Source organism: Trichomonas vaginalis, chromosome I, assembly GCF_026262505.1.
Source record: "Trichomonas vaginalis G3 chromosome I, whole genome shotgun sequence".
In the NCBI taxonomy this organism is placed as follows: domain Eukaryota; phylum Parabasalia; order Trichomonadida; family Trichomonadidae; genus Trichomonas; species Trichomonas vaginalis.
The window spans coordinates 26,324,640-26,350,948 of NC_067203.1; the positions used below are offsets into that span (position 1 = coordinate 26,324,640).

At 36.3% G+C, this 26,309-nt stretch overlaps 11 protein-coding genes and 5 pseudogenes across 16 annotated transcripts, besides 1 other annotated feature; 10 read left to right on the forward strand and 6 right to left on the reverse strand.

Moving 5' to 3' along the window:
* Window positions 1-24,209: part of a mobile genetic element that runs on past the window's edge.
* On the forward strand, window positions 258-620 carry TVAGG3_1053280 (uncharacterized protein; the record flags this gene model as incomplete). Its single annotated transcript, XM_051255796.1, has 1 exon — window positions 258-620. One exon carries the CDS (start codon window positions 258-260, stop codon window positions 618-620), a length of 363 nt encoding a protein of 120 aa, XP_051081370.1.
* TVAGG3_1053290 (serine threonine-protein phosphatase family) lies at window positions 639-881 on the forward strand (the record flags this gene model as incomplete). Its single annotated transcript, XM_051255797.1, has 1 exon — window positions 639-881. The coding sequence occupies one exon, from the start codon at window positions 639-641 to the stop codon at window positions 879-881; it is 243 nt and encodes an 80-aa protein (XP_051081371.1).
* Window positions 2,144-3,037, forward strand: TVAGG3_1053300 (phage tail repeat-like family; the record flags this gene model as incomplete). The annotated part of the gene is made up of 1 exon (XM_051255798.1): window positions 2,144-3,037. The coding sequence occupies one exon, from the start codon at window positions 2,144-2,146 to the stop codon at window positions 3,035-3,037; it is 894 nt and encodes a 297-aa protein (XP_051081372.1).
* TVAGG3_1053310 (uncharacterized protein) lies at window positions 4,431-4,586 on the forward strand (the record flags this gene model as incomplete). The annotated part of the gene is made up of 1 exon (XM_051255799.1): window positions 4,431-4,586. The coding sequence occupies one exon, from the start codon at window positions 4,431-4,433 to the stop codon at window positions 4,584-4,586; it is 156 nt and encodes a 51-aa protein (XP_051081373.1).
* On the forward strand, window positions 5,219-5,914 carry TVAGG3_1053320 (annotated as a pseudogene). Its single transcript has one exon. A coding segment is annotated over exon 1 (696 nt).
* TVAGG3_1053330 lies at window positions 6,052-6,860 on the forward strand (annotated as a pseudogene). Its single transcript has one exon. A coding segment is annotated over exon 1 (809 nt).
* TVAGG3_1053340 (MazG nucleotide pyrophosphohydrolase domain-containing protein) lies at window positions 7,815-8,381 on the reverse strand (the record flags this gene model as incomplete). Its single annotated transcript, XM_051255800.1, has 1 exon — window positions 7,815-8,381. One exon carries the CDS (start codon window positions 8,379-8,381, stop codon window positions 7,815-7,817), a length of 567 nt encoding a protein of 188 aa, XP_051081374.1.
* Window positions 8,552-9,136, reverse strand: TVAGG3_1053350 (uncharacterized protein; the record flags this gene model as incomplete). The annotated part of the gene is made up of 1 exon (XM_051255801.1): window positions 8,552-9,136. One exon carries the CDS (start codon window positions 9,134-9,136, stop codon window positions 8,552-8,554), a length of 585 nt encoding a protein of 194 aa, XP_051081375.1.
* Window positions 10,227-10,853, forward strand: TVAGG3_1053360 (uncharacterized protein; the record flags this gene model as incomplete). Its single annotated transcript, XM_051255802.1, has 1 exon — window positions 10,227-10,853. The coding sequence occupies one exon, from the start codon at window positions 10,227-10,229 to the stop codon at window positions 10,851-10,853; it is 627 nt and encodes a 208-aa protein (XP_051081376.1).
* TVAGG3_1053370 (uncharacterized protein) lies at window positions 10,882-11,082 on the reverse strand (the record flags this gene model as incomplete). Its single annotated transcript, XM_051255803.1, has 1 exon — window positions 10,882-11,082. The coding sequence occupies one exon, from the start codon at window positions 11,080-11,082 to the stop codon at window positions 10,882-10,884; it is 201 nt and encodes a 66-aa protein (XP_051081377.1).
* On the forward strand, window positions 11,494-12,435 carry TVAGG3_1053380 (organellar and viral DNA polymerase type B; the record flags this gene model as incomplete). The annotated part of the gene is made up of 1 exon (XM_051255804.1): window positions 11,494-12,435. One exon carries the CDS (start codon window positions 11,494-11,496, stop codon window positions 12,433-12,435), a length of 942 nt encoding a protein of 313 aa, XP_051081378.1.
* TVAGG3_1053390 lies at window positions 12,683-13,353 on the reverse strand (annotated as a pseudogene). The gene has a single exon. A coding segment is annotated over exon 1 (671 nt).
* TVAGG3_1053400 (protein of unknown function, DUF4106 family) lies at window positions 19,133-19,378 on the reverse strand (the record flags this gene model as incomplete). The annotated part of the gene is made up of 1 exon (XM_051255805.1): window positions 19,133-19,378. One exon carries the CDS (start codon window positions 19,376-19,378, stop codon window positions 19,133-19,135), a length of 246 nt encoding a protein of 81 aa, XP_051081379.1.
* On the reverse strand, window positions 21,157-22,317 carry TVAGG3_1053410 (annotated as a pseudogene). The gene has a single exon. A coding segment is annotated over exon 1 (1,161 nt).
* Window positions 23,185-24,051, forward strand: TVAGG3_1053420 (attachment subunit, putative-related family; the record flags this gene model as incomplete). The annotated part of the gene is made up of 1 exon (XM_051255806.1): window positions 23,185-24,051. One exon carries the CDS (start codon window positions 23,185-23,187, stop codon window positions 24,049-24,051), a length of 867 nt encoding a protein of 288 aa, XP_051081380.1.
* Window positions 24,210-24,572: 363 nt separating the features above from the next.
* TVAGG3_1053430 lies at window positions 24,573-24,788 on the forward strand (annotated as a pseudogene). The gene has a single exon. A coding segment is annotated over exon 1 (216 nt).
* The last annotated feature ends 1,521 nt before the right edge of the window (window positions 24,789-26,309 follow it).

Genomic DNA, 26,309 nt, shown 5'->3' on the forward strand with positions numbered 1-26,309 from the left:
GGACATACATGACTATGAGTTTAGATACGATAAGATAGAATATGAGAGAGGTCCTATAAACTGGAGAAAGTGTCATAACAAAGAAATTTTACTAGTAAGTAAATGTGGTTTGAAATAGGACTACTTGTTTTAGGTTTTTTCCATTGTGTCATTTACTTATTTGACGTGGCAGAAAGATATAGAGAATATGAAGATGAACCAATGCCTGCAAATGTTCAGTATATGTACTCGTAAGAGATATTTTTATCTAATATTAAATGGACGCACAGAACTTAGCGAATGCACAGCAACCTGGACAACCAAACCCAGAGAATATTCCAAATGAAGTTAGAATACAAACTGCAATGGCAAACTATGGTCAAGTGCCAACAGATGTACAAATGCAAACTGCCATGTCAAATGACGCTGCGTTAGGTTTGCCACCATGGTATGCAAATATGAGATGGAAAGAGTTTTATACAAACCCTGAAGTGGGATATAAACAACTTTATGCAGATGACGCGAACACAGGAGTTGACCCAGAATATGTTTTCTACCAGAGGAGAAACAGAATGTATGAGCTCCAGTTAAAGAATGCTATGGAACTCAACAGGAAACGTAAGAGACTAGGCGGACATTAGATTTTTACATATAGTAAAATGGGTTTCTTTGGAAGAATAGGAAACTTCTTTCGAAATGTTGGAAGAGGTATATGGAATGGAATAAAATCTGTCGGAAAAGGAATTTGGAACGGAGTCAAAAATATTGGTAAAAGAGTAGGTCAGTTTGTTGGTATTATACCTAAAGACCCTGAACCAGAAGAACAAGCTCCTGTTATACAACAGCCTGAACCTGCACCACAGTCTAGTTGGCAACCAAATCCAACACCTCAACCGTATTAAAAAATTATATTTTTATCGTTCGATAGTAGTTGTATATGAAACTAAGTTCTAAGTAAAACGCATGGTATAATGGAATTATTCTTTTTCTTCCATCTGTAGTAAACCATACTTGAAAGTCTGAAATACTTCCACTTGGTGGTTCGTATAACTTTGTAGGTTTTTCGTAAAAGTCATTTGCCAAGCATAAGAAAGAGTTTTGGGCGCCAGAAAATGAAGCATGAACAATAATAGCAGCTGGGTCGAAAACATCTTTAAATAAATATGGTTCATCTCTTGCATATCGACTGTAAATATTTGCTAAAGGAAGTTCGACTTTCTGATTTAACATTCTTTGCAAATAATACCATGACATTGCAGTGAATTCTGTATATATTTGTTCGTCTTTCTTTGGATTGTCTTCGTAGATTTGAAATGACACTTGTGAATTTTGTTTGTCATATACAATTCTCACATAAAGTGTGCTCTCGGTATTTGCATATTCATCAGCATATTTTGCATAACATGAATTTATTTTATCTTCTATTTTTTAACGCAGTCTGTAGAGAAGATGAAAGGTCAACTTGTATTAGCTCAATTTCTTCCCACATTTTTCGTTTCCCTTCAGATATATAATCTATATGAAACCTTACAATAAATGGAAAACTTTTATCTTCTACAGACACAAACTTCATTCTACGAAAGCCAATAGCTTTTGTGACAGATGGGTCTCTTAGCCATCTAAGTGGGTAGTCAAAACGATAGCCTTCATGCTTTACGGTCTCTGTCTCAAACTTTTGACCGACATTCGTAAAAAGTTCATCTAATGGTTTAGTTGTAGCAACTCTTGAATTTTCTTTTTCTATTGGAAGCATATTTTATCTAGAATAAAAATGTCGAAAGAAACAGCGTCTATGAGAGAAATACAACACAACCGACAACTCATTATGCAAGCTCTAAATAAGAACACAACAAACTTTTCAAACTATTCTAAGATATCTGAGTCATTGAAAGAAGGAAACTTAAAACTGACGATAAACCCAATGACAGACGAGTTTCTGTTTCAAGACAGTAAGAACCATACTGTTTGTATAAATCCAACAAAAAGAACTTTAAACGAGAAACCTATAGATGAACTTCTTTTGAAGGCAGATATTGACAACAAAGCTGACAAAGAGTATGTCATTGAAAAAGTTCAAGAAGAACATGACAGAGCAGATGCAACATATGCAACGAAAGAACATACTCATCCTGAACTAGCAGATAAAACATATGTTGACAATAAAATGTCAAGTGAAGTGACAAGAGCTGACAAAGAATATTCTAAAAAGACTCATACACATACCATTGCAAATATTACAAACTTACAAGAAACCTTAAACAGGAAAAGTGACGTTGGACATACACACGATTTCTTCGCAACTGTTGGTATAGAAAATATTGCAGGAACGGTTGAAGAACCTGATGGAACTGGTGGGGATGTATTAAATTGGAAACCTCCTAACTTTCCACAAGGTTTAACATCGGAGGATGACATAACAACGATGAAAGACATTAAATGTAGAAATGTCTATGTCATGGAGGATGAAAACAAAGTTAAATTCACTGCTCAAGATTTATATGATAAAAAAGCTGACAAAACATATGTTAACGATGAGTTAGATAAAAAAGCTGACAAAACATATGTTAACGATGAGTTAGATAAAAAAGCTGACAAAACAGAGCTTCAAACGTTAAAGACAGAAATACTTCAAACACTATATCCTATAGGCTCTATTTATACGTCAATGAACTCTACCAGACCAGAAGTAGTACTTGGTTTTGGAACTTGGACTCAAATAGTCGACAGGTTTTTGTATTGTGCAAACTCTTCAAAGGAAACAGGTGGAAGTAAAACGATTTCAGGTGCAAATTTACCTGCGCACAGTCACTACATAAATTTAAGTACATCTGAAGCAGGTTTGCATAGTCATAGATTTTGGGATTGGTCAGGAATGACAAAAGGTAAAGGATATGATGTTAAAGAGGACGTTAAGTTTGCTATAAATTGTTACTGGAGTAACACTGAGGTAGGAGGAAGCCATACACATCGCGTTTCAGGGTATACGCAAACAACGGGACAGAGTAAAGACTACATGCCACCTTACATGACAGTTTACGCATGGTATAGAAATGCTTAGTCGTCATTTTCAACTTCTTTAGCATATTCGTCAGGAGTTGTCTTATATTTGTTAGGAACTGTCTTTGAAAGTATACCACCTTGAACTTTGACAAGTTTGAAACGAGGTCTGACAATAGTAGTTTTATCTTCTGCTTGCAGTGTGTACATTTTGCCATGTTTGCCTAAAACTTCATAATATTCTCTTGTATACTTTCTTCTATTTTTACGAACACGAATGCGAGTACCTGTCGAGTTCCCATTGTTGTCATAGTCAATAGTATTTTCATATGGGTCGCGTTTAGGTATTTCTATTTTTACTTTGTCACCTTTCTTAAGTTTGAAGCCTGGCATTCTTTCTTGTTTGTCTCTTTTGACTAAACTATTAAATATATAGTCTTTCTCTAAGTCGGGGTTGTTTTTCATTTCTTCGGGGGAGTGGTTTCCCAAACCTTTTTGTTTACGGCTATTGTAAATATTTAAAACTTGTCTCATCTTTGCCATGGAGAAGTGTCTATATTTGTCGTCATATGACATTTCATCTACCTCACCACCTTGTGGTTGATTTAAGTCTCTTAAGATTTTTATACAACTGTCAATGACACCAAGAGCAGAATGGTTTTGGTCGACAATGAAATATTGGTTTACATTTTTTGAACGCAGATAGTTTTTAATATCGTCTGATTTGAAAGAACTTTCACAGTCAGATGTCAGTTTTGTTGGATGGTATTTGTCAAAAATATTGTCAAAGCAGTTTTCACATCTAAAATATTTTTGGACTGTAATGGTATGGCTTCACAGTATCTTGTGTTTTGACCGACAAATATTAGCCAGTATGGTGGTCCATCTTCTCTATACCTCGGAATGTTTTCCAAGATATCCATAAACCAAGCATTTGGTGTTGAACTAAAGATTTTTATCATGAGTGCTTTCTTTGTTGCCTTAGAAACATAGGGGTCCTTGTTTGGATTCGTCATTTTTTACCCTATAAGAAATGGGTTTATTTGGCGCATTAGCAGGAGTTGCATCCAGATTTTTGCCCGCAGTGGGAACAATAGCCAGAGGTGCATTTGGAATTGGAAGGAAGATTTTGAGTACATTAGGTATACTTAAAGAGAAAGCACAACCTATTATACAAACTGTACAGAAAGGTTGGGATGTAGCACGAGATGCAGCAAATCTTATTCCAAATCCTGAAACAAGAGGAAAAGTTCAAGGATGGATGGACAATGTAGGAAGACAAGCAGGAAACTACTATAACAAAGCAAATGACTACTATAACCAAGCAGGGCACTACATGGACCAAGGTGAAAGATTCTTTAACAGAGGATATAACCATGCACAACAGTGGGTAAACAACAACCAACCGCAACCGCCTCAAACGTGGGGAATGTAAATTTTTTTACTGAGATGAAATGAACAATACAGCATTGAGACAAATGGGCTCAAGATGGATTTGTCGGCTTCCAGCAGTTACACAACCACGTGTTTGTCAAGTTCTTCCTATACCTCAAGAAGTTTTAGACCGACTTAAAAAACCTAAACAACCAGTTGAAAACAAACCAAACTAAAATTTTTTACTGAGATGAAATGACCGAAGAAGTTGAAACGGTAGATTTGACACCACAAACAAAAAGTTCAGAACCATTGTCAAAACCTGTCAAAGAACTTACAGATGAAGAGAAAAATTCAATAATAGAAAGTGCCAGGTCTGGAAATACAAACCCTAACTACAAAGTCACTTTTCATAGAAATGGAACGGCTAGTATCTCAAAAAAGAAACAGACTCTCACAAATAAAATATTGAAGTCTGAAGGAGCTTTCGAGACAACAGATGGAAAAGTTTACTTCACTGACCAACAGTTCATTATAGAACATCTCATTGACTTAGAGTCGAAATATTCTAAACTTTACAACAAACACAAAAAGTTGAAAGGAAAACAAAAACAAATGGCATATGATATTTATGAAGATGTTGACGACACAACCATACCTGCAAGTGAGGTAAAGTCAGAGGAACCGAAAAGTGACGAAAAACCGATAGAAGAAGGGAAGCCAAAAACTGAAGATAAACCAAAACCAAAGGTTAGTCAACCTTCATTAGCTGGTATGGGTTGGCGTCAAAGACTTATGGCAGCCGGTGGTTACGTAAAGTAAAGAAAAAAAACATTTTTTTATTTTTATAAAAATGCCCCCATATAGAATGGATAGAAAGTCTGCTAGAATAAAAGCAGAGTTAGAAAGATATGGTTGGAAAGTTTCGAAGAATTTTAAATATAGGAAGGGAAGACCCATAAAAGTCTATGACAAACTGTCTGGTCTTCGCTATGAAATGGACTTGGAAACAGCGCGCGCCAATTATCCAAACAGACTAGAGAGGTTAGAAGAAGAACGTCTTATGGACATGCCTTTCGATGTTTCTGAACCTCAAGTTGAAGGACACGACGGCTTTGCCAGATTCTACTGGAAAACGACGAACAATTGCATCCTTTGAGAAGGAAAAAAGGAAAAGGTGAAGACAAACATGCTCCCATGGAAAGAACAAGATATGCATATGAAAAGTACCGTGAAGTTAGAAGTCAAATTACATCTGGTCGAACCTTTACAGTAAACTTTGACGAAGGAAAGAACAAAGAAGGCTTCATGGGAGTACTTGCTGCCATACAAGACGGAAATAAGAAAGGATACAATCTCAGACTAACCGTAACAGATTTGGACGGTCATATATACTATGCACATGGCAATGTCACAACAGCTGCAATGCTTCTTGACGCTTTCAAGACTACAAAGAGAGAACAAATGGTTGACTCCGACTCAGACATTTTGAATGCAATTGAAGGAATTGCAAGTGTAAAATTTGAATGGTACCAACCTAACCCTCAAGCAGTCAGACAACATGCTGGATACTTCCCGTTCATAAATAAGTCTGACATTGACTTGACAAGGTATGGAATTTACAATTCAATTGAAACAATTGTCAATGAACCTTGTATTCTTACATGTCTCAGGAACTCTGGTCTTGTTACAGATGAGAAGATGAAGTATCTTGAGTCATGTGTGAAGACAAGGTACATTCTCAGAGGTCAATTGGCAAAAGTTGCACCGTTGGCAAATGTCAATATCCGAGTCAACATACCTACAGCTAAAGGTTCTTCACATGACGACTATGTTGTTGACAAAGACTTACCATGGTTGAAGATTGTAATTGTCCACAACCACTTCATGTTGAACGAAAGTCTTACAAACCCATTGTTCGGAAAAGGCAAGTGCAACATTGTCAGAGCTGTAAACATTCTTTTCGAGAAAGGTTTGTTGGAACCAATTCCAGATGACAAGCTGACAGAAACTTTTGTACCAAAAGACGAAACAAACTTTTCATTGTTAGCAAGACCAAAAGTTGTTCCAGACAAAGTTCTAGCACAAAAGAAGTACACAGTTCCAAAAGGAGTTGGATTGTTCGGATACCAACCTGAACCAGAAGAACTTCCAATGAGGTTGCAAGAACTTCAAGATGCTATAAACAAACTTCCATTGAGACATCCAATTGACGTCAAATTGTATTGGAGAGCATCTGAGTTAGGTCAGAAGGTTTTATATGAAACAGGTTGCTTCGACGATGTTTATGAGATAGCAGGCGAAGTTTCTCAGAAGATAAGAGACTCACTTGAATTTCCACGAACTGGACCCATTGGTTGCGACAAGTTCGACTCAGATGAAAAGATATACTATGTCGACCTTAACGCTGCGTACATGAGGTTCGTCCAATATATCCCGACTGGAATTCCAAACGAAGACGGTGAGTTCCCAGGAAGGAACTATACAGTTGGAAAAGTCATACAACAACTGTATGATATTAGGAAAGCTTCAAACCCCAAACTTGCAATGACACTCAAATTGCTTATGAATTCGACATGGGGATATTCCATTAAGAAACCTCAAAAGATGAAGAGTAAACACTATGAGAAGGTCGACAACTTTGTTGAAAGGTTCTCCCCTTTTGTTTTGAAATACGAATTTACTCAAGGTCAAGGTGGCTTAGTAACCACAGTAAAACCTATTGTCGAACATTGGTCTTACCCTCAGTTCGCAAAGGCAGTCCTTGACAACTACAACAAATTCTTCTCCGAAGTTAAATCCAAAGTGAAGGTTTACTATGAGAACATCGATGCGCTCATGACGAACGAAGAAGGCTATAACAAACTCATTGAAATGGGAATGGTCGGTGAAAAGATGGGTCAATTCAAATTGGACAAAATTTTCACCGAAGTTCATGTCCTCTCCAAGCGTAAGTACTGGGGCATACTTGAAGACGGCACAGAAATAAAACATTGCATGAAATAAAAAATTTTTATTCGAATTTGAATCGGACAGGTCGAGTTACACCATTCTTGGTCTCAAACTCATATATAACCTGTTTGTCTGTATTTTCGTCGACTATGGCACGAGACACGAACATTGACCAAACGGACAAAAAGTGTCATTTCGGATGGTCCCGCAGCCAATCGCATTCGAGCACTTCGAAGAAGCCTTACGTTCCAAGGGAGAGGGTGTCTGGTGCAAGGCAGAGGTCATGAGACTCTACGAGCAGTACATCCTCAATGCCTGGGAGGACAAATCGTCCTTGGAATGGCAATTCTACCAACTCCTCTGGGACGACCTCCTACGCAACTGGGATGACGAAAGAGTCCAATTCAGAGGTCAGGAACTACTTGTCCAAATTATCCTTAATTTAAGCCGCTTACGCAACTAAAAACTTAAATTTACTCGGGGTTTCCCCCTAAAATAAAATTTTTTTACTCTTAGAACCACTCGAGGTTCTCCTTACGGTTGTTGAGCTTGTCACCGTCAATGTGTCTGACCTTCGTCCTCTTGTTTGGATTTGGAACCCATTGAATTGCGACAAGCTTGCCCATGGAGATTGAACCGTAATTCCGAAGGGTAAGGTTCAAGTGTCCCAAGTTGTTGAGAACTGGGGTAAGAACCTTGCCGGTCTCCTTGTTGCGGATTTGGTATGGGTAGGGTTGGGAAATTTCGTAAGTGTCATCGGCAACAAGGGTTGCCCAAACTTCCTCTTCTTCGTGTTTCTCTTCTTCCTCTTCTTCCTCTTCCTCTTCTTCGTGTTTCTCTTCTTCCTCGACAATTCCTTCGGCAATTCTGTGTTCACGAAGTACGGTGTTGGAGGTTCTGTCCTTTCCGAGTACCTTCCAGATGGCGTCTATCTCTTCGAAGAAACGGTAGATGAGTCTGGCAAGGTCTCGGTTCTCTCTCGCGTAAATGCGCAAGGTTTCCGTCAAATCGTTCAGGACTTTCTCATTGGAAGCTTGGTTCATGAGGAACTCACCTTTAAGTCCCTTCATCTCTTCCATAAGACTACTTTGGAGAGTCTTAACGGTGTTTGTCAGATGAGCTTTCAAATTCAAAATTTGAATTTGAACTGGGCGCTTGTCTGGCAACATTGAAAGGACATCTTCCATTGTGTTCGGCTTCGGTGCTTGTTCGGACATCGAAAAAATGAAGTGGTTTGAGAATGACGGTTTTACTTCAAAAAGCTTGTTATGACGGTTAAGTCATACAACAAGTTTAAAATAATATCTTGTTCTTCTTCTGAACGTTTGTTGTCTCTTCCGATAAAAGTTTCGAACATGAGAACCAAAAAACGTTTTTTGAGATTGCGGAAGAGTTCAGGCAAACGTTCATATTCTGGATATGTTGGGAGCAGTTCAAAACATCTGAGCTGACTTTCGGACAAAATTGGGACAATGTCAGAAAATTCATCTTTGGTCGGACTGCTTGAAGGTAAGTCCCTTACATGTAAGTAGCTCTGGTAAAGTCTTCTCATTTCTGCTAACTTTTGGAGTATAGCTTCGTAGTTTAGAAGTTTTAATTTTAATTGTCTTATTCCACTCTTTACTTCTAAACGGTAAGTATCCATGAGGTCAAGAGTAGCTTTGGTAGCTTTAAGTGGAGCTATTTGTTCCTTGACTTCTGCAATTTTGGTTGCAATTGTGGTTTGAGCTCCTTCAAGTTCGCCGTCTATGTCGTTCTCAACACCTTCAACCATAGCTTGAAACTCTTCATCGGTCCATTGAGTTTGGTGTGGGACGAATTTAACTTGCTTCATTCAAAAAATGAAAAAAATGTTTTTACTCAAAGCGTGCCATGTATATGGCTATAAGAAACTTACCAGAAGGCTTCTTCTTCACATGAGTCTTCGGCAACTTGAGAGTTCTTGTTGGAGTTGGGTCTGGAATTTCAATTCTCTCTCGAGCGCAACAACAGATGTCAGAATAACATTCCCCACTGTCTTTCTTGCCACCATAAATTGTGTATTGACCGAACTTGCATTTGCAGGAAGACCGGTCAATACAAGGTTCACAGTTGAAATAGTTGTACACAAACCTGTTGAGTACGAGTGTGAGTAAAAACATAAAAAAAGTGAAGTTAAAATGAGATGTTTACTGAATTGGTTGGATGTCGCCTTCTGAGGTTATGAAGAACGGCTGTCCAGAGTAGTGAAGTAGTGCTCTGAGAATTTGTGTAATTCGTGGAATTGGGCTCTCACGATATGGAAGTAGTATCCAAGGACGTTTCATGAAGAACTTCAAGAGGGCTTCTTTCTTCACATCCTTAATATCATCGAATGCAGTGCCTTCTGGAACTTGAATTGCAACACCTGTTTCAATTTCCAACTTTAAGACACTATTCTTGGACAACCAGAAGCCAATGGACTTGCTTGGTTTGCACTTGCTGAGATATTCCTTCACGGTTTCATTTACCTCAATTAGATAAATTGCTTCGTCTAAGGGGTCAAGCTCCATACTGAGTCAGTACAATATTGTACTTTTTCAAGACAATGTTGTACTTTTTCAAGACAATGTTGTACTTTTTCAAGACAATGTTGTACTTTTTCAAGACAATGTTGTACTTTTTCAGAACAATGTTGTATAAATTCAGTACAATGTCTCTCAAATTTGAGTACGGCTGTACTTTTTCAGAACAAGTCTTGAACTTTTTCAGAACAATGTTGTACTTTTTCAGAACAATGTTGTACTTTTTCAGAACAATGTTGTACTTTTTCAAGACAATGTTGTACTTTTTCAAGACAATGTTGTACTTTTTCAAGACAATATTGTACTTTTTCAAGACAATATTGTACTTTTTCAAGACAATATTATATTGTTTCAGAACAAAGACGGTTAAGACACAAACGAATGTCCGACGTCCCACCTACTGAACCCGTTCCACAGCCAGAAGAACAGCATGCTCCAGCACCACAACAGGTTCCACCTCCACAAGGCTCCCCACAGCAACCTCAGTTCCAACAAGGACCTCCGAATTACTACCAATTTCCACCTCAAGGTTACTACCCACCACAAGGCTTTCCAAACTACCCACCACAAGGCTTTCCAAACTACCCTCCTCAACCCATGCCTTACTTCCCTAACCCTTGGATGTTCATGTCAAACCCTCCACCCCAATTCAAATTCCAATCTCAGTCCAAGAGAGACCAAGAGTTCGAAGAAGGTCTGAACCGTTTACGCAAAGAGTATGCCACAGCCCCTATGGAAGAAGACAGGCTCTCACTCTCTTCCCTCAAATCGACCGATTCGACTCGTACCACAGATTCGGTTCGTGACCGTGAAGACTACCTCAAGCAGTCTGAGAGACTCTTCATCCTACAACCATTTACAACTGGAGCTCTCAAGAACATGCGCAATTACGAAGGTCAGACACCAGCTGGAGACCGTAAAACAGACGTACTCGCAAGAGCAGTCCAACTGGTCAAGACAAAGACCGAGATAGTCGACTTCATTCTTGCAGCTTGCCCATACAAGTAAAAAAATAAACAATTACGAGTTAAACTTTTTATTCTTTCTTTTCTGAGTTGTTTAGAGCTGGTTTCTCTTGTAGAAACCTTTCGTACTCTTCCATGGTCATGTAATTGCGAATTTGGTACGCAATTCCAGGTTCGTTGTTTTTGAACCTTACGTATGTAACGCTTCCATCCTCCTCAGGGAAGTAAGCTGCTAACATCTGACCAAGTTTTCTCGGTGACTCGGAGCTCATAAAAATGTCACTTTTTAAACGTTAAGTTTTTAGTCTTATTTTACCCTTTGTTTACCCTTTGTTTGTCAAGGTAGTATTGGAGTGCAATTTCTCCAAATTCTCTGTGTCGGAGTTCTTCAGCATTTTCCAAGGTGTGCCTGGAGAACTCAAAGAAGTTGTCAAGAAGATACTGCCATGCTGCTCTTCTGAGTTCGTCGGTATTTTGGAAGTGTTGCACCTTCGAGTCTTCGGACATGAAAAAATAACACTTTTTCAGCAAAAATAATGTTTATGTTAGAATGTTAGATCTAACATGTTTTCTAACACGTTTTCTAACATGGTCTAAAACTCTTGAATTTTCATGAGTTTTCCCGAAATAAAAAATAAAGTTGGTTTTTTTAAAAAAATATTTTTTTATTTTGTATAAAAAATATGATTTCAACAATCGGCACAACAACAGTTCAAACAACTACAGCACCAAACTCGTTAGTTATGAATCCAACATCTATGTTGGTAGAGATGAAAAACTTCATTCCTTCTTCATATACTTTCGAAACAAAAATCCAGAAGATAAAGCAAGAACTTTTAACAAGTAATTTAGACTGTAGTGCGAAAGATGAAACAAATGAACAGTATCTTTATGAAATGCAGGACATTATTGACCATTTACCCAAATTGCCTGAAATCCAACAACAAAAACTCACTATTCCTGAATTCGACGAAATTGAAGTTAAAGTTACTGACTCAGTAGAAATAAAGAAGTTCATACGAAAGGTAAACTATGAGTTTCTAGGATTTCATTGCAACCATAAGGTTATGGACAAAGATTGCGACATGGTATATAAGAACATCTCTGACCTTTACAAATCCGAAGAATTTAAGACCTACGACAACTTTGTTTCATTAGTTGCAAAATGTGTTTGGGAAATAAGAGATAAAGATAGAAGAGGTAAGGTATGGAACGAACAAATAAGACCCGCTATGTTCGAGATGAAGAGAGCAATTGACGCCTTAGTTGTTTTAGCAGGTAAGGTTTCAGAATATAACGCAAAAATGAACCCGCAATGTTCTAAATGTAAAGCAGCAATGAGGAAATATAACTACTCAGTCAAAGAGATAGAAAGAATGAGAAACGACTATGCAGACTTAAAGAAAGAAGCAGAAAAGCCAGCAGAAGATAAAATGAACATGTTAGCATTTCTGAACAAAAACTATCCAACTGCTGACGATTTCCTTCTATCTGACGTCAAGAAGAAGTATAAAGAAACTTTCGGTATCGTTAAAACATTCGATGTACTGACAGAAGAAATAGAAGCTACGAAATTGTTTAGAGTCATGAACCATCGCAACATATACCATGTAAAACGCTTGTAAATAGTTATGTTAGAAAACATGTTAGAAAACATGTTAGATCTAACATTCTAACATAAACATTATTTTTATTGAATTCCGTATGAAATTTCATGAATTTTGTATGTTTTAGACCATGTTAGAAAACATGTTAGAAAACATGTTAGATCTAACATTCTAACATAAACATTATTTTTATTGAATTCCGTATGAAATTTCATGAAGAACAGCGAGTAGTGAAAAAACCCTGGTCGCCAAAACTCTTTATTTTTCAAGCTTGACTTTTTACAATTTGAACTTTGTTTGCGTAGATATGAATTCTGAAAGAAGTATGAGGGTCTTGTATGACTTTGTACTTCTCCCATAGTTCATGTCTGTCAAACTTACCTGCCATGGACTCTTTCATAAGTTCCATGAAATCGTCTTCGGACAATCCAGGGAAAAGTATGATATCAGTAAGTATTCTCTTTACATCCTTACTTAAACTCTTGGCTGTCTGTACACAAATGACAACTGAAATGTTAAAGTGTCTGAGCTTCTTGAGAATTCGACACATGTCTTGTTCTCTGTTCTTTAACAAAGGATGAGAAGCAAAGTCATCTAAGATAAGAAGACATCTATGAGGGTAAGTCTTCCAATCGTAAGATTGCAATTTCTTCGAAATGTATTCTATCTCTTTCTGTTTGTTTCTGAAGTGTTTCTTCTCTAATATTCTCTGCATTTCCTCATTTGGGTCTTTAAACTTCGAATTGACATACTCATTTATAGCATTGTACTTCAAAACTCTTCTTTGGTACTTCTTTATCCAATCTAACAACTCAGAGTCTTTTATACATACTAACTTAGACTTCTTTATAATATCTTTGAACGAATTGACGGTTTGGTCAAATTGACCAGAAGTACTACAAATGACAACTAACTCATAGAATGGGTTCTTCTCATCTAGTTCTTGTTGTTGTGCAGCCATTTTAAGATAAGTGAAAGTCTTACCCGACCCAGGTGGTGCAATTAGACCTGTTATACCATTCTGAGCAAATAAGAACTTGTCATGTATAGGCTTTATCTGAGCATTTTCTAACTTCCTCTTGTTCTTGTTTAAAACATTCTCAAATTTCTTGTCAATGTCAGCAAACTTTTTTTCTAACATATTTTTAGAAAAATTAAAATTTTTATCTTTTAGAAAATGTCTAGCGATTTCGCTATCTATATTCGAGACAAACTTTTGACAGCAAAACATCTGTCGACCATAAAATCTTACATAGTGTAAACAAGAAAGGTGAATTTGTTCTAAAGTTCTGTTTCTGGGAATATGACAAGAACCATAAAACATTAAGCAGAGAAGTCTTTAAAATTTGTCAATGACAGACTTGTTGACAGAGATGACGCCTTTGGAAGATGAAGTCCAACAAAAGTTCTTAGAATGCAAAGAAGACACATGCGCTGTTCTTGAAGATGAAATAGAAAACAGAATAGAAGAGCTATTAAAGGACAAAGAACTTTTACATAAATATGGTTGCGAAATTTGACATAACTCCACCAGAGAAGAAGAAGAAGAAGAAGAGAAAGAAAAGAAAGTAGAAGAAGAGAAGAAAGAGCCAGAGCCAGAGCCAGAGAAAAAGAAATTTGACATGTAAAAATAAAATTTTATTTTTAGAACATTTCTGGGTCAATGTCAATGTTCTCTTCCTCTTTAGGAGCAAACACTGGTTTAGACTCTAAAATCTTTTTACCCAATTTACCTTGAACTTCAACTATCTTAGACTCATAATATTCATAGTCGTCTGCTTCTTTGGTTCATAAGGTATAACAAGTTTGTATGCTTTGCCTTCTTTAAGGTTTTGAAAACCTTCTGTCAAAATTTTCTTTGACTGTTAACAAACCTTCTATGTCTAAGTCTTCAAATTTCGCACCATTTTTAGTCACAATAGCAAACTTAACTGGTTCGATGTTCCAAACTTTGTCAAATGTAAGACTTTTCAAAATGGTAGAAGTAAACATTCAAATAAGCGAATGGGTTCTTTCTTTGACTCTGTCATGTACTTGTTTACTGAGATGAATTTTCATCTTTTCTATCGGATAAAAAAATATTTTTTTAAATTTACTCATAAAAAATTTTCTTTGTATATACGCCGTTCTGTATGTCTAAAAGATTTTTGACATTTGCCAAGAATGTTCGTTTAGACGCTGCCATATAACCATACTCTTGACAATATTGTTTATATGAATCGTACAATGACCTTTCATCTAAACACTCAAAGTTAGTCTCATCTATGAACAGTTCATATACACTCTTGTTTGCTTCTAACAATGTTTGTCTCTCTTCGGTATATGGAATTTGTCTTGGATTGAACTTTGAAATATCTAATGTCATGAAATATGAGAACAAGTGGTTGTAAAAGTCAGATGTCAAAGTTTCTGCTAAAGTCGTCAAAATATTCTGTATCTTGCATATGAGAATCTGACGTTCTGACAACTACATATCTTCTGTCAGAACTTTCTAACTTCATCGGAACGCATTGTTTGAAACCATAATGAAGTTTGCAACATTTTCACAAACTCTTTGGTCTTTATACTTTTCTTTCAACAACTCCAACTTTGTCTGTTATAAGACTCTTCAAAGCATCTGAGTTAAAACTTTTGTTGTATCTATACTTTGAAGTTCGTTACATAACTATAAGTTTCATATTCTCTATTGAAGAGTTAAATTTACCGCAGATGTTTCTAAGTTTGTCATATTCGGGTTCGAATAGCCCTCTAACAGTTTGCATCAAAATATCTGTAAAGAAAGTGTTCTTACCTGTTTCCTTGTTTTCCAATTATAATGAGAGCAGTTTCATTTTTAGCACTTGGATGTTGTAAGATGTTTGCAAACCAACATAAGATATACTCATAGAACTCTTTCGTTTCCATTGCATATAATTTCTTTGACATGGTCTAACCAAGCTTCTATAACATTTTCTTTCCATTCTACTTGTTCATATTTATATCCAGTGAAGATAGAATAGAAGTTTGGAGATGGTGTATAGAACTTTATACCACGAACTGAAAAATCTTCTAACTTTGACAATAAGATATCCCAAGCATCTAACATCTTCATACCAACTTGTACGACTTTTATTTTCTTAAGTTTCTGTCTACATTCTTGTTCTGAAACTATTGTTGCTCTTGGTTTTTGTTAAAGACAACATCCATTCTTTCATACATAACATTCTGGGGCAGAGTCAACATAAATGACTAAACGTTTCAAATTCTCGACTGCTTTGTTATAGTCTCTAAATGGACACATATTTCTGAAGCTTGGAAGTCATAAAAATCTGAAACATCTATTCTGTACATTTTTATAAAAATAAAAAAAATATATTTTTTTATTCTTGACTTTGTTGTTCCATTTGTTGCATTTGTTGCATTTGTTGTTCTTGAGCTATTTTGTTGTTGAAGTTGTTCTTGTAATACAATACTTTCACCAGTTGCATCTTCCAATTCGAAACTTTCTGCCGTCATTGACAAATACATAGGACATAAAAGTTTTACAGGAACAAAGTTTGCGTCAACTAAGGTTAAGTTTATGTTTGCTAAAGTGTTTGAGTTTACTAAAGCTGAAAATTCTGCATTCGAATGAACAATAGGCAAACCAGCAGAGAAAGTGTTGTTATACGCATGAGTATCTTTTGGTCATAGTAGTTTCTGTCCACATTCGAATAGCACTTTGAACCTAAGTTTGAAACAATATATAAAATAGGTGTGCTTAAAGTCAATGGAATAGACAAACCTTGTATGACACCTTTTCCTGTTATAGGAAACTGTTGGTAGTAAAAACCAGATATAAGTTTTGTATTATAGCTCATATCGTTTATAGTAAACTCAGTCGGACATCCAAACATAATGAAACCTGCTCTAGTTGCAGCACATGTTACATCCGTCCTTAAAGTATTAAATAAGTCAACAAAACCTGTTGGTGGTATATCTGAGTAAGTATCTTCAAAGAGTATTTTTTACCATTCACAACAACAAAAATCTTCTGGTGTCAAAAGAGCAAAAACAGGCTTTAGTCGTCATCGTGTTTAAGGTTAGTTTACAATATCGTCCTTGAGGACTTTGTAAGTTTGTTGTTATAGAATTATATGACTCAGGGTTTTAGTCGTAATAGTATAAACCATTATGTCTTCTGCCATTTACTTAGCAAATAAATTTTAATGAAATGTTGTGGTCGTCAAATATTTTTATGACGTCTGGGAAACTATATTTTAAGTTCAACGTTTCACCTCCTTCATAACGTATATCTTGTCAATGACATTATATGAAACACCACAGCAAGCAATGTCGGGTTCTATTTCTTTGATGTTTATATCGTCTGCCTCTGTCAAAAGTTTCAATAGTTCTTTCAAAATTTCATGAGGTGCAATGACATATGAGTTCACTTTTACAGGGTTGTGTTCGACCAAGTTTAACATTATACCTAAAGCTTGACAAATCTTCTCCTGAGTTTTAAGTTTGTCTTTCAGTTGTTGGTAGTCGTTTCGAATATCTGCAACAGAACTTAAGTCTCTGCTAACTTCAGGGTATGTTGGTTGTTCTTTTACAGGAACTATTGTTATACCATCTTCGTCTTCGTATGGTTTCCCCACTTCAACATCTCTTTCTTTGACATTGACAACAACACTTTGACTGTTTGTTTGAGTTGGTGAATTTAACTTCACATCTGCCACCGCCATTAAACCTTTTGAAACACTTACGCTTCTATTTTTCGGAAATGACATTTTACTTAGAATAAAAAGATGGACGTATTTGAGTATCTCTTCGAATTGAAGCAGAACAAAGTTTACACACACAAACAATACAAGTACATTGACAGAATAGTTCTTTATACAAACAATGGAAAATGTTATAGAATAGCAGTCTTTTGCTGAACCAAAATATTTTCATAAAGCAAAGAAAGTTGGTATAACTGAAATGGTGAAAGTTCTTGAAGCAGACAAAAATATAACAACAAAACTGACCGATATTTCTAAAGGTAAGTTTATAATACAATTTATATCAAAACTGGCGTACTGTCAATATTTGACGGAGAGAAGTCAGTTCAAGAACAACTTACTGACCTGCTGCCAAAATCTGCTCGATGGAAGCTGTCGTTATGCCAATCTGAGGAGCCCCAGCAGGTTTCATCGAACGAATCTTCAAAAGAGCATCTTCCGTGAAAAGTGCTATTGGTTTTGTAAACTTCTTTGCTTCAATTCATCTGGACCGTCTCTGTCACCAGTATATTGTATTTGAACTGTACCAACAGTTGAAATACCACCCATAAAGTCTTCTGAGTCAGCAAATGGAATGCCAAGCCAAAAGTTTGAACGGTCTCCATTTGTATATTGAGTTTTTTGACCTCCTGTATGAGTCCATACTTTCACATATGGCATAATAGAACTTTGCATTTCAGGGTTAATGGTTGTTGTGAAGTTGTTGTTAAAGTTCATAGCATCTAATGTCAAGTTGTATGACCTCATATCCTCAACTGTAGAATATTCTTCTCTTGGATAATATTTGCCATCTATGTTTATATGATATTTAATACCAGGGTTGTAGAAACAAGAATAGTCATTTATAGTTCGTCTGAACAGTACAAACATAGTATCTGCATGTTTCATTGCAGTTGTTAAAGCAATATCTGTTCTTGCACCTGGGTCAGCACTTTGGTTTCCAACTTCACCTGCAAAGTCTTTGACAGATATTTGGTGTATAGGGAACATAAGTGGAACTGCAATATATTTGGCAGCTAAAGCATTTGAAATATCTGGGTCCAACATATAGACTGCAAGTCTGCTTTCTATTCTCTTGCATTCAAATTTTCGCATGTGAACTTAACTGGGTCCCAAGCAGTTCCAGCAGCATTGAAATAGTAGTTTACTTCAGTGTTGAGTTTGAGAAACCAAAGTCTAAGTCAACTTTGTTTTTGCAAAAGTCAACAGAATTGGCTCCACCAGTTCCAGCTACAGCAATGCTGAATGGGTCTTGTGTTGGTGCAATGACTAAGTTATTTTTGCTTGGAGTAAGTTCGATAGAAATTTTTCCTGCCCAGTTTGGCAAGTATCTTAAAAACCTGAAGATGAGGAAAGATGACAAAGGAACTCTAAGTTTCAGTTTTACTTTGGTTACTGCTGCTGCAGTTTGTCCAGAAAGGTTAACATAAACTCCTGGAACGTTAGGGTCAAGTCTTCTTATTTTCTCAATAGTTGCATACTGGTCTGTTTGTTCTCTAGCTTGTGGTTGTACTGAGTTTCTCAAAGCGAACCATTCATAGTTTGCCCATGTTACTGTTTGAACTAAGTCAGAGTTAGAATATATCTTATATCCCATGAAAACTTCTGGAGCATATTGGTATCCGACATAGAAAATTCCATTGCAACCTTTCTTGTCAGACAACTTGGCAGAAGGTTTTATTTCAATGTCTTGTTCCACGTATAAGAAAGAGTTGTCAATAGAAATTATATGAAACCTGTCGCAAGCAATATCTACTGTTGTTGAAGAACCTTCTCCAAACTCACCTACGTTTCCATAAGAAACAGCAGTTGTATATTCGTAAGTTCCAGGAACTATTTCTGACCTTCTAATGGCATTGTCGCATTCGTTATACCATTCGGAAACATTTCCGTTCATGCATCCAAAACTGTTGGCGTTATATTCTGAGCGGCGTACATTTCATATGAGTAAAAATATAGAATAGTTGGATTTATATGTCATAATAGAACCCACTCCGACCAAGCTTTACTTTCTTCCTGACTGAGTTTTTAACTCTTCTTTTTCCTTCATTGCCCTCTGCTTGAAGTTGTTGCATCTTTGCATTATGTTCATCTAGTATGTTGCAAATTTCCCATGTCCTTTTTGCCTTTTGGCTCTGGTCGCCCATCTCAGGTAACCTATATCCTAGAAAGAGTTTGTCATAGTCTGTATTTGAGTCTTCGCGTATTGTTTGCATGACTCTTTCCTGAGTTTCAGGTTCAAGCTCTTCAAACAGTGCCTGTCCATATGGAATAAGCTCGTTTCCAAATATATGTTTTTGTAGCCATTCTGGTTTTCTTTCCATGTTACCAACAATATCTTTTGTGAATGGGAAAGCTTTTACCCAATCTTTCAGTCTTGCGTCATTTATTTCTGTAGTTGGTTTTATTTTGTCAAGGAACATGTTTTTCAATACTAACATTTCATTTGGTACTGTCCATTTGAGTTTTCTTAAATATTCATCCCTTCTCGTTCATTGTCTGCAAAGTAAGTTTTTATGACATTTTGTAAACTTTCGTTTGCAAGGTCATGTACAATAGGTTCTCTTCCTTCTCTCTCCCTAACTTTCTTTCTAAACTCTTCACCAAATATACCATCTCTATGGTTCTGTGTAGTTCTTTGAGATAAATGTTCTAGAACGTCAGGTGTTATATTTCCATCAGCCATGTTCATTTCATACTGGTCCAAAATATCTGCATTTTCATATCTTTCAATGGCATTAAAGCCGCGCTGAAAATACCAGCTATATCTGTTCACCATTGCTTCCATTGCGTCTACAACTTCTTGGAATTGTGGTTGTAAGTTTATGAACCACCTATCCGATTAGCTTTATGACCCCATCTCATTGTAGTTCCATCGTCTGCAGAAACAAAAGTAGGTTTGTTTCCATATTGGCTAGGTTCTGAATGAACTTTAAACAATGTTTCATTTCTATATGTTTTCTTGAAATTTAACCTTTTATCTTCACCGAGTTCATCCGAAGATTGAACGTTAAATGCTCGTAAGTAAAAAGGGTTGTTGTATTTGTGTACATTTTTTTTCAGTACTTCCATTCTATGCTGAATATTTTCATCTGGTGTTGGAGTCTTTTGTATGTCGGCAAACATTTTTCGATATTCTTCTACTATGTCAGCCGAATTTTTTTAGACTCTTGGAAATATTCCATATTCTCCGCATACTCTTGTTGAGGGTCAAGATTTTTCGGCTGTTCCAAATCTTCATCTAGTTCTGTGAAGTTAGTTTCCAAAGGAGTGACTTGTTCGTTTCCTTCAGGCTCTTCTAGCTGTTGTTGCTGAACTATTTCTTCCATGTCTGGTTGTATCTGAACTTCTTCCTGTGGAGTTTCTTGTACCTCATCTGCTGGCATTTCATATATTCCGAGACCGTTTTCAACAATTTCCCTATCTACGTCATCCGCATTCATAAGCTTTTGTTCTTTCGTTCCGTCTCTATTTTTTACGCGTTTCATGACGAAAGTTGTTGTCATTTAGCTCTGACATCAAATATCTCGGAGTAAATTCATTGTCATTTGGATGATATGCTATTAAATCATATCCCTTAGCGAGCTTGTATTTTCCAGGTTTGAATTATATCCGTTTGGTGCTGAGCATAAAGCTAAATAGGTTCGGGTCAGTATTTCCATCCTTGAACTTTCCAATAGCTTCTTTATATCTGTCACTAAAGTCAATAGTATCTGGGAAACCACACTCTTCTTTAAGCATTTTTAAGAATTCTTGGTTTCCTTGTTCTCTACTTCTTTTATGTCCTTGCTCTGTTTGTGGTTGTTGTTGTGCAGGGTTTGAACTGTTGGTTGCTGTGCTGGTTGTTGTGTTGGTTGTTGTGCTGGTTGTTGTGAGGTGGTTGTTGTGTGGTTTTGGTGCATGCCTGTGTCTGTGTCCATGTGACGATGTAAATGTTTAGGTAGTCCTGGTGCAGGTGCTTCTCTTGGAGGGTTTGGTGGTATATAAGTTCCACCAGCTGGCACATATGTTCCATCTGCAGCGTAATGTCCTACCTGACTTTTCGTTTTTAAGAAAGCATTTACTAGGTCTGTTTTGGTCTGTTGTAACTCTTTTTCTTGACTTTTCACAACAGTTGCTCTAACGGCGTCATAGGCACTTTGAACTGCCTGTCTCGTTGCTGCATCTGTTATTTTCGTCATATTTTGTGCTACTTCTTTTAACTCTTTGTCGAAACCTTCAGACTTCAGTTTCTTTCCAGATGAGAAGTCGTTCACTTGTTTCACCTTACTATGAAGAGCTTCGAAGGCGTTCTTAAAGTCAGCATTTGTTAAAGCTTCATTTGAACTGTCTTCATCCGCTTGTATTTTTGTCCTTATTGACCCTATGAGTTGGGCTGCTTTAGCGTTGGCTTGGGCATCTAACCAGTCATTGTTGCTTTTATATATTCTGCGCTTTTCATTGCCTTTTGCATAGCCGCGTCGTTATTTTTACTTTCTTGTGCTAAGTTTTCATACTGTACGGTTTGGTTTTGCAACTGTAAAAGTTTTTCTGCCTTTACATTTGCTTCAACTTCTTTTTTATACTCATCGCTATCCATATATGTCTTCAGGGCTTTTTGTTTTATTTCTTCATCTTTCAGTACTTTATATTGAGTAGTATGGTTTTTCAAATTTATGACATCTTGTTCCATTTTTGCTACTTCTGCTGCTTTTTCTGACACTTTTTTCGCATATTCCTCTGTACTTAGTTCTTTCAGTTGTTCTTCTTTCTTCTTTTTCTCTACGTTTAACTCATTGAGTTTCTTTGTGTGTCTGTCATATTCTAGTTTCTTTTCGTTTTCACTTATTTGTTTCTGTATGTCTATGTTTGACTTTTTGACATCTGTTATTTGATTTTTGAGTGAACTCAAATTCATTTGACTTTGAGGGTTATAAGCTGTTCCGTCTGCAGCTCCACCATAGCCTGCCATTTTCGCTAAAAGTGCCGCTCTTAAACCTCCACTCTGTGCACCAATAACTCGGTTTAAAAGCATAGGGTTGCTTGACATTTGTTGCAACATAGTGGGGTCATTCAGCATTTGTTGTTGCAACTGTTGTTGTGGTGTCAGTTTTACTATTGGATGTTTCAATGCTCTCTTCCTCTTACGTATATTCTTACGTAGCTTACGTGGCATTTTAAGTGAAGTTAAAAAGCGGTTTTTGACAGATGTTTATATGACACTTTTTGTTCAGCACAAAAAACTACTCGGTCAACAGCGACGACTCTCAAAAACCGTTGTGTAAAAAGTTTTACCGTTGGACAAAAAAGTATATATAGAAAACAAAAAACGTTTATAGTTCATTCAATATTTGAGATGGAACGGTTTTCCAACGGTAACTATTAAATAAAATAAAAAAATAGAGGGGGTCTCCGTTGACGAAAACGGTTTATTTTAAACTTTTCTATGAGTAGTCCGAAAAAAACAGTTTATTTTTGTCTAATGGAAGGAAGAAAAAGTGTCGCAAACAATTCGTCGACTACCTCTGCAGTTAAAGTTCCTACAACTTATGTCTCACCATTCTCAAAACCCTTACAACCTCCTATAATACCAAAGCAACTTCCTCATACAATTGCAAACAATTCGTCGACTACCTCTGCAGTTAAAGTTCCTACAACTTATGTCTCACCATTCTCAAAACCCTTACAACCTCCTATAATACCAAAGCAACTTCCTCATACAATTGCAAACAATTCGTCGACTACCTCTGCAGTTAAAGTTCCTACAACTTATGTCTCACCATTCTCAAAACCCTTACGACCTCCTATAATACCAAAGCAACTTCCTCATACAATTGCAAACAAATTGTCCAACAATTTGAGTTCTTCTTCTCAAAACACAACAGATACAGCTCAGCCAACAGGTCAAGCAACAACAACTATCGGAACAGAAGCATTTTCAGAAGAAGTTCATACCAATCAGACTCCAATCGAACATACAGAAACACAACCACCCGAAAATACAGAAACACATCCAATCGAACATACAGAAACACATTCTGCAATGACCACTAGGTCGCAAACACGATATCTCGCCTTTTGCAAACAATTTAAGTCTCAAATTCAAGACACACAAGATAGCGACACTCCTCTTTCAGAGAAAGTTCGTAGAAAATACGCAAAGCAAAGGTTAGAATTGTTAGATAAGTTAAATGAACAGTGGGGTTCAGAAGACAATCGAGATTATAACGAGATGTTTCAAGCTGTCATGGATGCCATTCAGCCTCTTGAAAACGAAATCAAAGACCCTGGCGTACTTGTTGACATGTTTGCTTCATATTTACCCGTTACTGCCAATCTCATAGCGTTGCAAGCTATTGACCAGTTCATTCACTTGTTTCCAAAGAACTTGCAGAAGCATTTACAAGAAGTTAAAGTTGCTGAATTTGTCCGTTTATATCCAAATTCATACAATTATTTGGAAGAATTGAATGAACATGGTGAAAGGTCATTCTATTTATATTTCTACACAAAAGACAACCAGTCAAAACGACTATACTGCATTGAACCTATGCCTCAATTCGTAGACAATTTCCACGTTATAACAACTGTTGCTTTAGATATTCCTGCCAGAGTTCCATATGGAGGAACAGTAACTATCTCAAGCTTTCCCAAGGGCTATAAAGGAAAGCCTCTCACAATTGCAAAATTCACACACAGCAGTTGCCAATTTGTTCAAGATGTCGAGTTCCATTTCCTCAACAATACGACTTTCATCATAGAGACTCCTCAAGAAGGTATATACAAAGTTTTCATTGCAGGATTTGTTGATCCCAATGGCGAAGAAGAAGAAGTCGAAGAAATCCTCACCTCAGAGAGCGAAGAAGAAGAAAATTTCCAAGACATTCAAGATTCAGAATATACCGAATAAAAAAACAATTTAAGACTAAAAATTTAATTTTATTATAATATTTTATTTTTTTCATCTGGTCTTTGTCTCATTCCTCCTCTAGTTTCTTAGGGGCTAGAGGGCACGAAGTGCCTGGAAGCCCCAATACCTTTTTTTTTTTTTTTTTTTTTTTTTTTTTTTTTTTTTTTTTTAAAATATATTCGGTTAATGATATTATCTTATAATTTGTAAATAAATCTAGTAATAAAATAACTTTAATAGTTGGTGTCACTTTTTCGAAAATTCTGGTTTTTTCCATGTCAAATGACGCTGCGTTAGGTTTGCCACCATGGTATGCAAATATGAGATGGAAAGAGTTTTATACAAACCCTGAAGTGGGATATAAACAACTTTATGCAGATGACGCGAACACAGGAGTTGACCCAGAATATGTTTTCTACCAGAGGAGAAACAGAATGTATGAGCTCCAGTTAAAGAATGCTATGGAACTCAACAGGAAACGTAAGAGACTAGGCGGACATTAGATTTTTACATATAGTAAAATGGGTTTCTTCAGTAGTATTGGAAACTTCTTCAGAAGAGTTGGAAGAGGTATATGGAATGGAATAAAAACCGTAGGAAGAGGAATTTGGAACGGAGTCAAAAATATTGGTAAAAGAGTAGGTCAGTTCGTTGGTATTATACCTAAAGACCCTGAACCAGAAGAGCAAGCTCCTGTTATACAACAGCCTGAACCTGCACCACAGTCTAGTTGGCAACCAAATCCAACCACCTCAACCGTATTAAAAAATTATATTTTTACCGTTCGATAGTAGTTGTATATGAAACTAAGTTCTAAGTAAAACGCATGGTATAATGGAATTATTCTTTTTCTTCCATCTGTAGTAAACCATACTTGAAAGTCTGAAATACTTCCACTTGGTGGTTCGTATAACTTTGTAGGTTTTTCGTAAAGTCATTTGCCAAGCATAAGAAAAGATTTGGGCGCCAGAAAATGAAGCATGAACAATAATAGCAGCTGGGTCGAAAACATTTTCATATGTTCCATTAGGGTTTGACTTCTTACTAAAAGTCTGGGTGTACTGGATATGCTGCAGGCTGATTTAACATCCTCATAAATCTATACCATGCCAAGTTGTTATATTTTGTAGAAATATAAAACGTTTTCTCCAAGGTCTTCTATTCTATTGATTTTAACAGTTGCATTTTTCCTGTCATAAATAATATCGAGATGGTACTCTCCCTCGTCAATGTTATACTGTTTTGCATATTCGAGATAGATATCGTTTATTTTTTCTTGAAAAGCTTGAAGAGTTGTTTCTAAGTTTACAAGCAAACTAACTTGTAAAAGTTTTCCCTGTTCAAATTTCTCATACATACGTTTTTCTTTGTTATAGTATCGAACTTCAAAACCGACCGTAAATGGGAAACCATGTATGGCTTCTGAAATGAACTTCATTCTACGAAAGCCAATAGCTTTTTGTGACAGATGGGTCTCTTAGCCATCTTAATGGGTAGTCAAAACGATAGCCTTCATGCTTTACGGTCTCTGTCTCAAACTTTTGACGACATTAGTAAAAAGTTCATCTAATGGTTTAGTTTGTAGCAACTCTTGAATTTTCTTTTTCTATTGAAAGCATATTTTATCTAGAATAAAAATGTCGAAAGATATTGCTTCCATGAGAGAAATACAACACAACCGACAACTCATTATGCAAGCTCTAAAATAAGAACACAACAAACTTTTCAAACTATTCTAAGATATCTGAGTCATTGAAAGAAGGAAACTTAAAAATGACATTAAACCCAATGACAGATGAGTTTCTGTTTCAAGACAATAAGAACCATACTGTCTGTATAAATCCAACAAAAGGAACTTTAAACGAGAAACCTATAAATGACTTCTTTTGAAAACAGATGTTGACAACAAAGCTGACAAAGAATATGTAGACGATGCAATAGCAAAAGAAGAAGAAAGAGCTAACAATGCTTATGCAACAAAAGAACATACTCATCCTGAACTAGCAGACAAAACATATGTTGACAATAAAATGTCAAGTGAAGTGACAAGAGCTGAAAACGAATATTCTAAAAAGACTCATACACATTCTATATCTTGAAATAACAGACTTACAAGAAACCTTAAACAGTAAAAGTGCCGTTGGACATACACATACCATTGCAAATATTACAAACTTACAAGAAACCTTAAACAGGAAAAGTGCCGTTGGACATACACATACATCTTCTGAAATAACAGACTTAAACGTTAGCCTTGA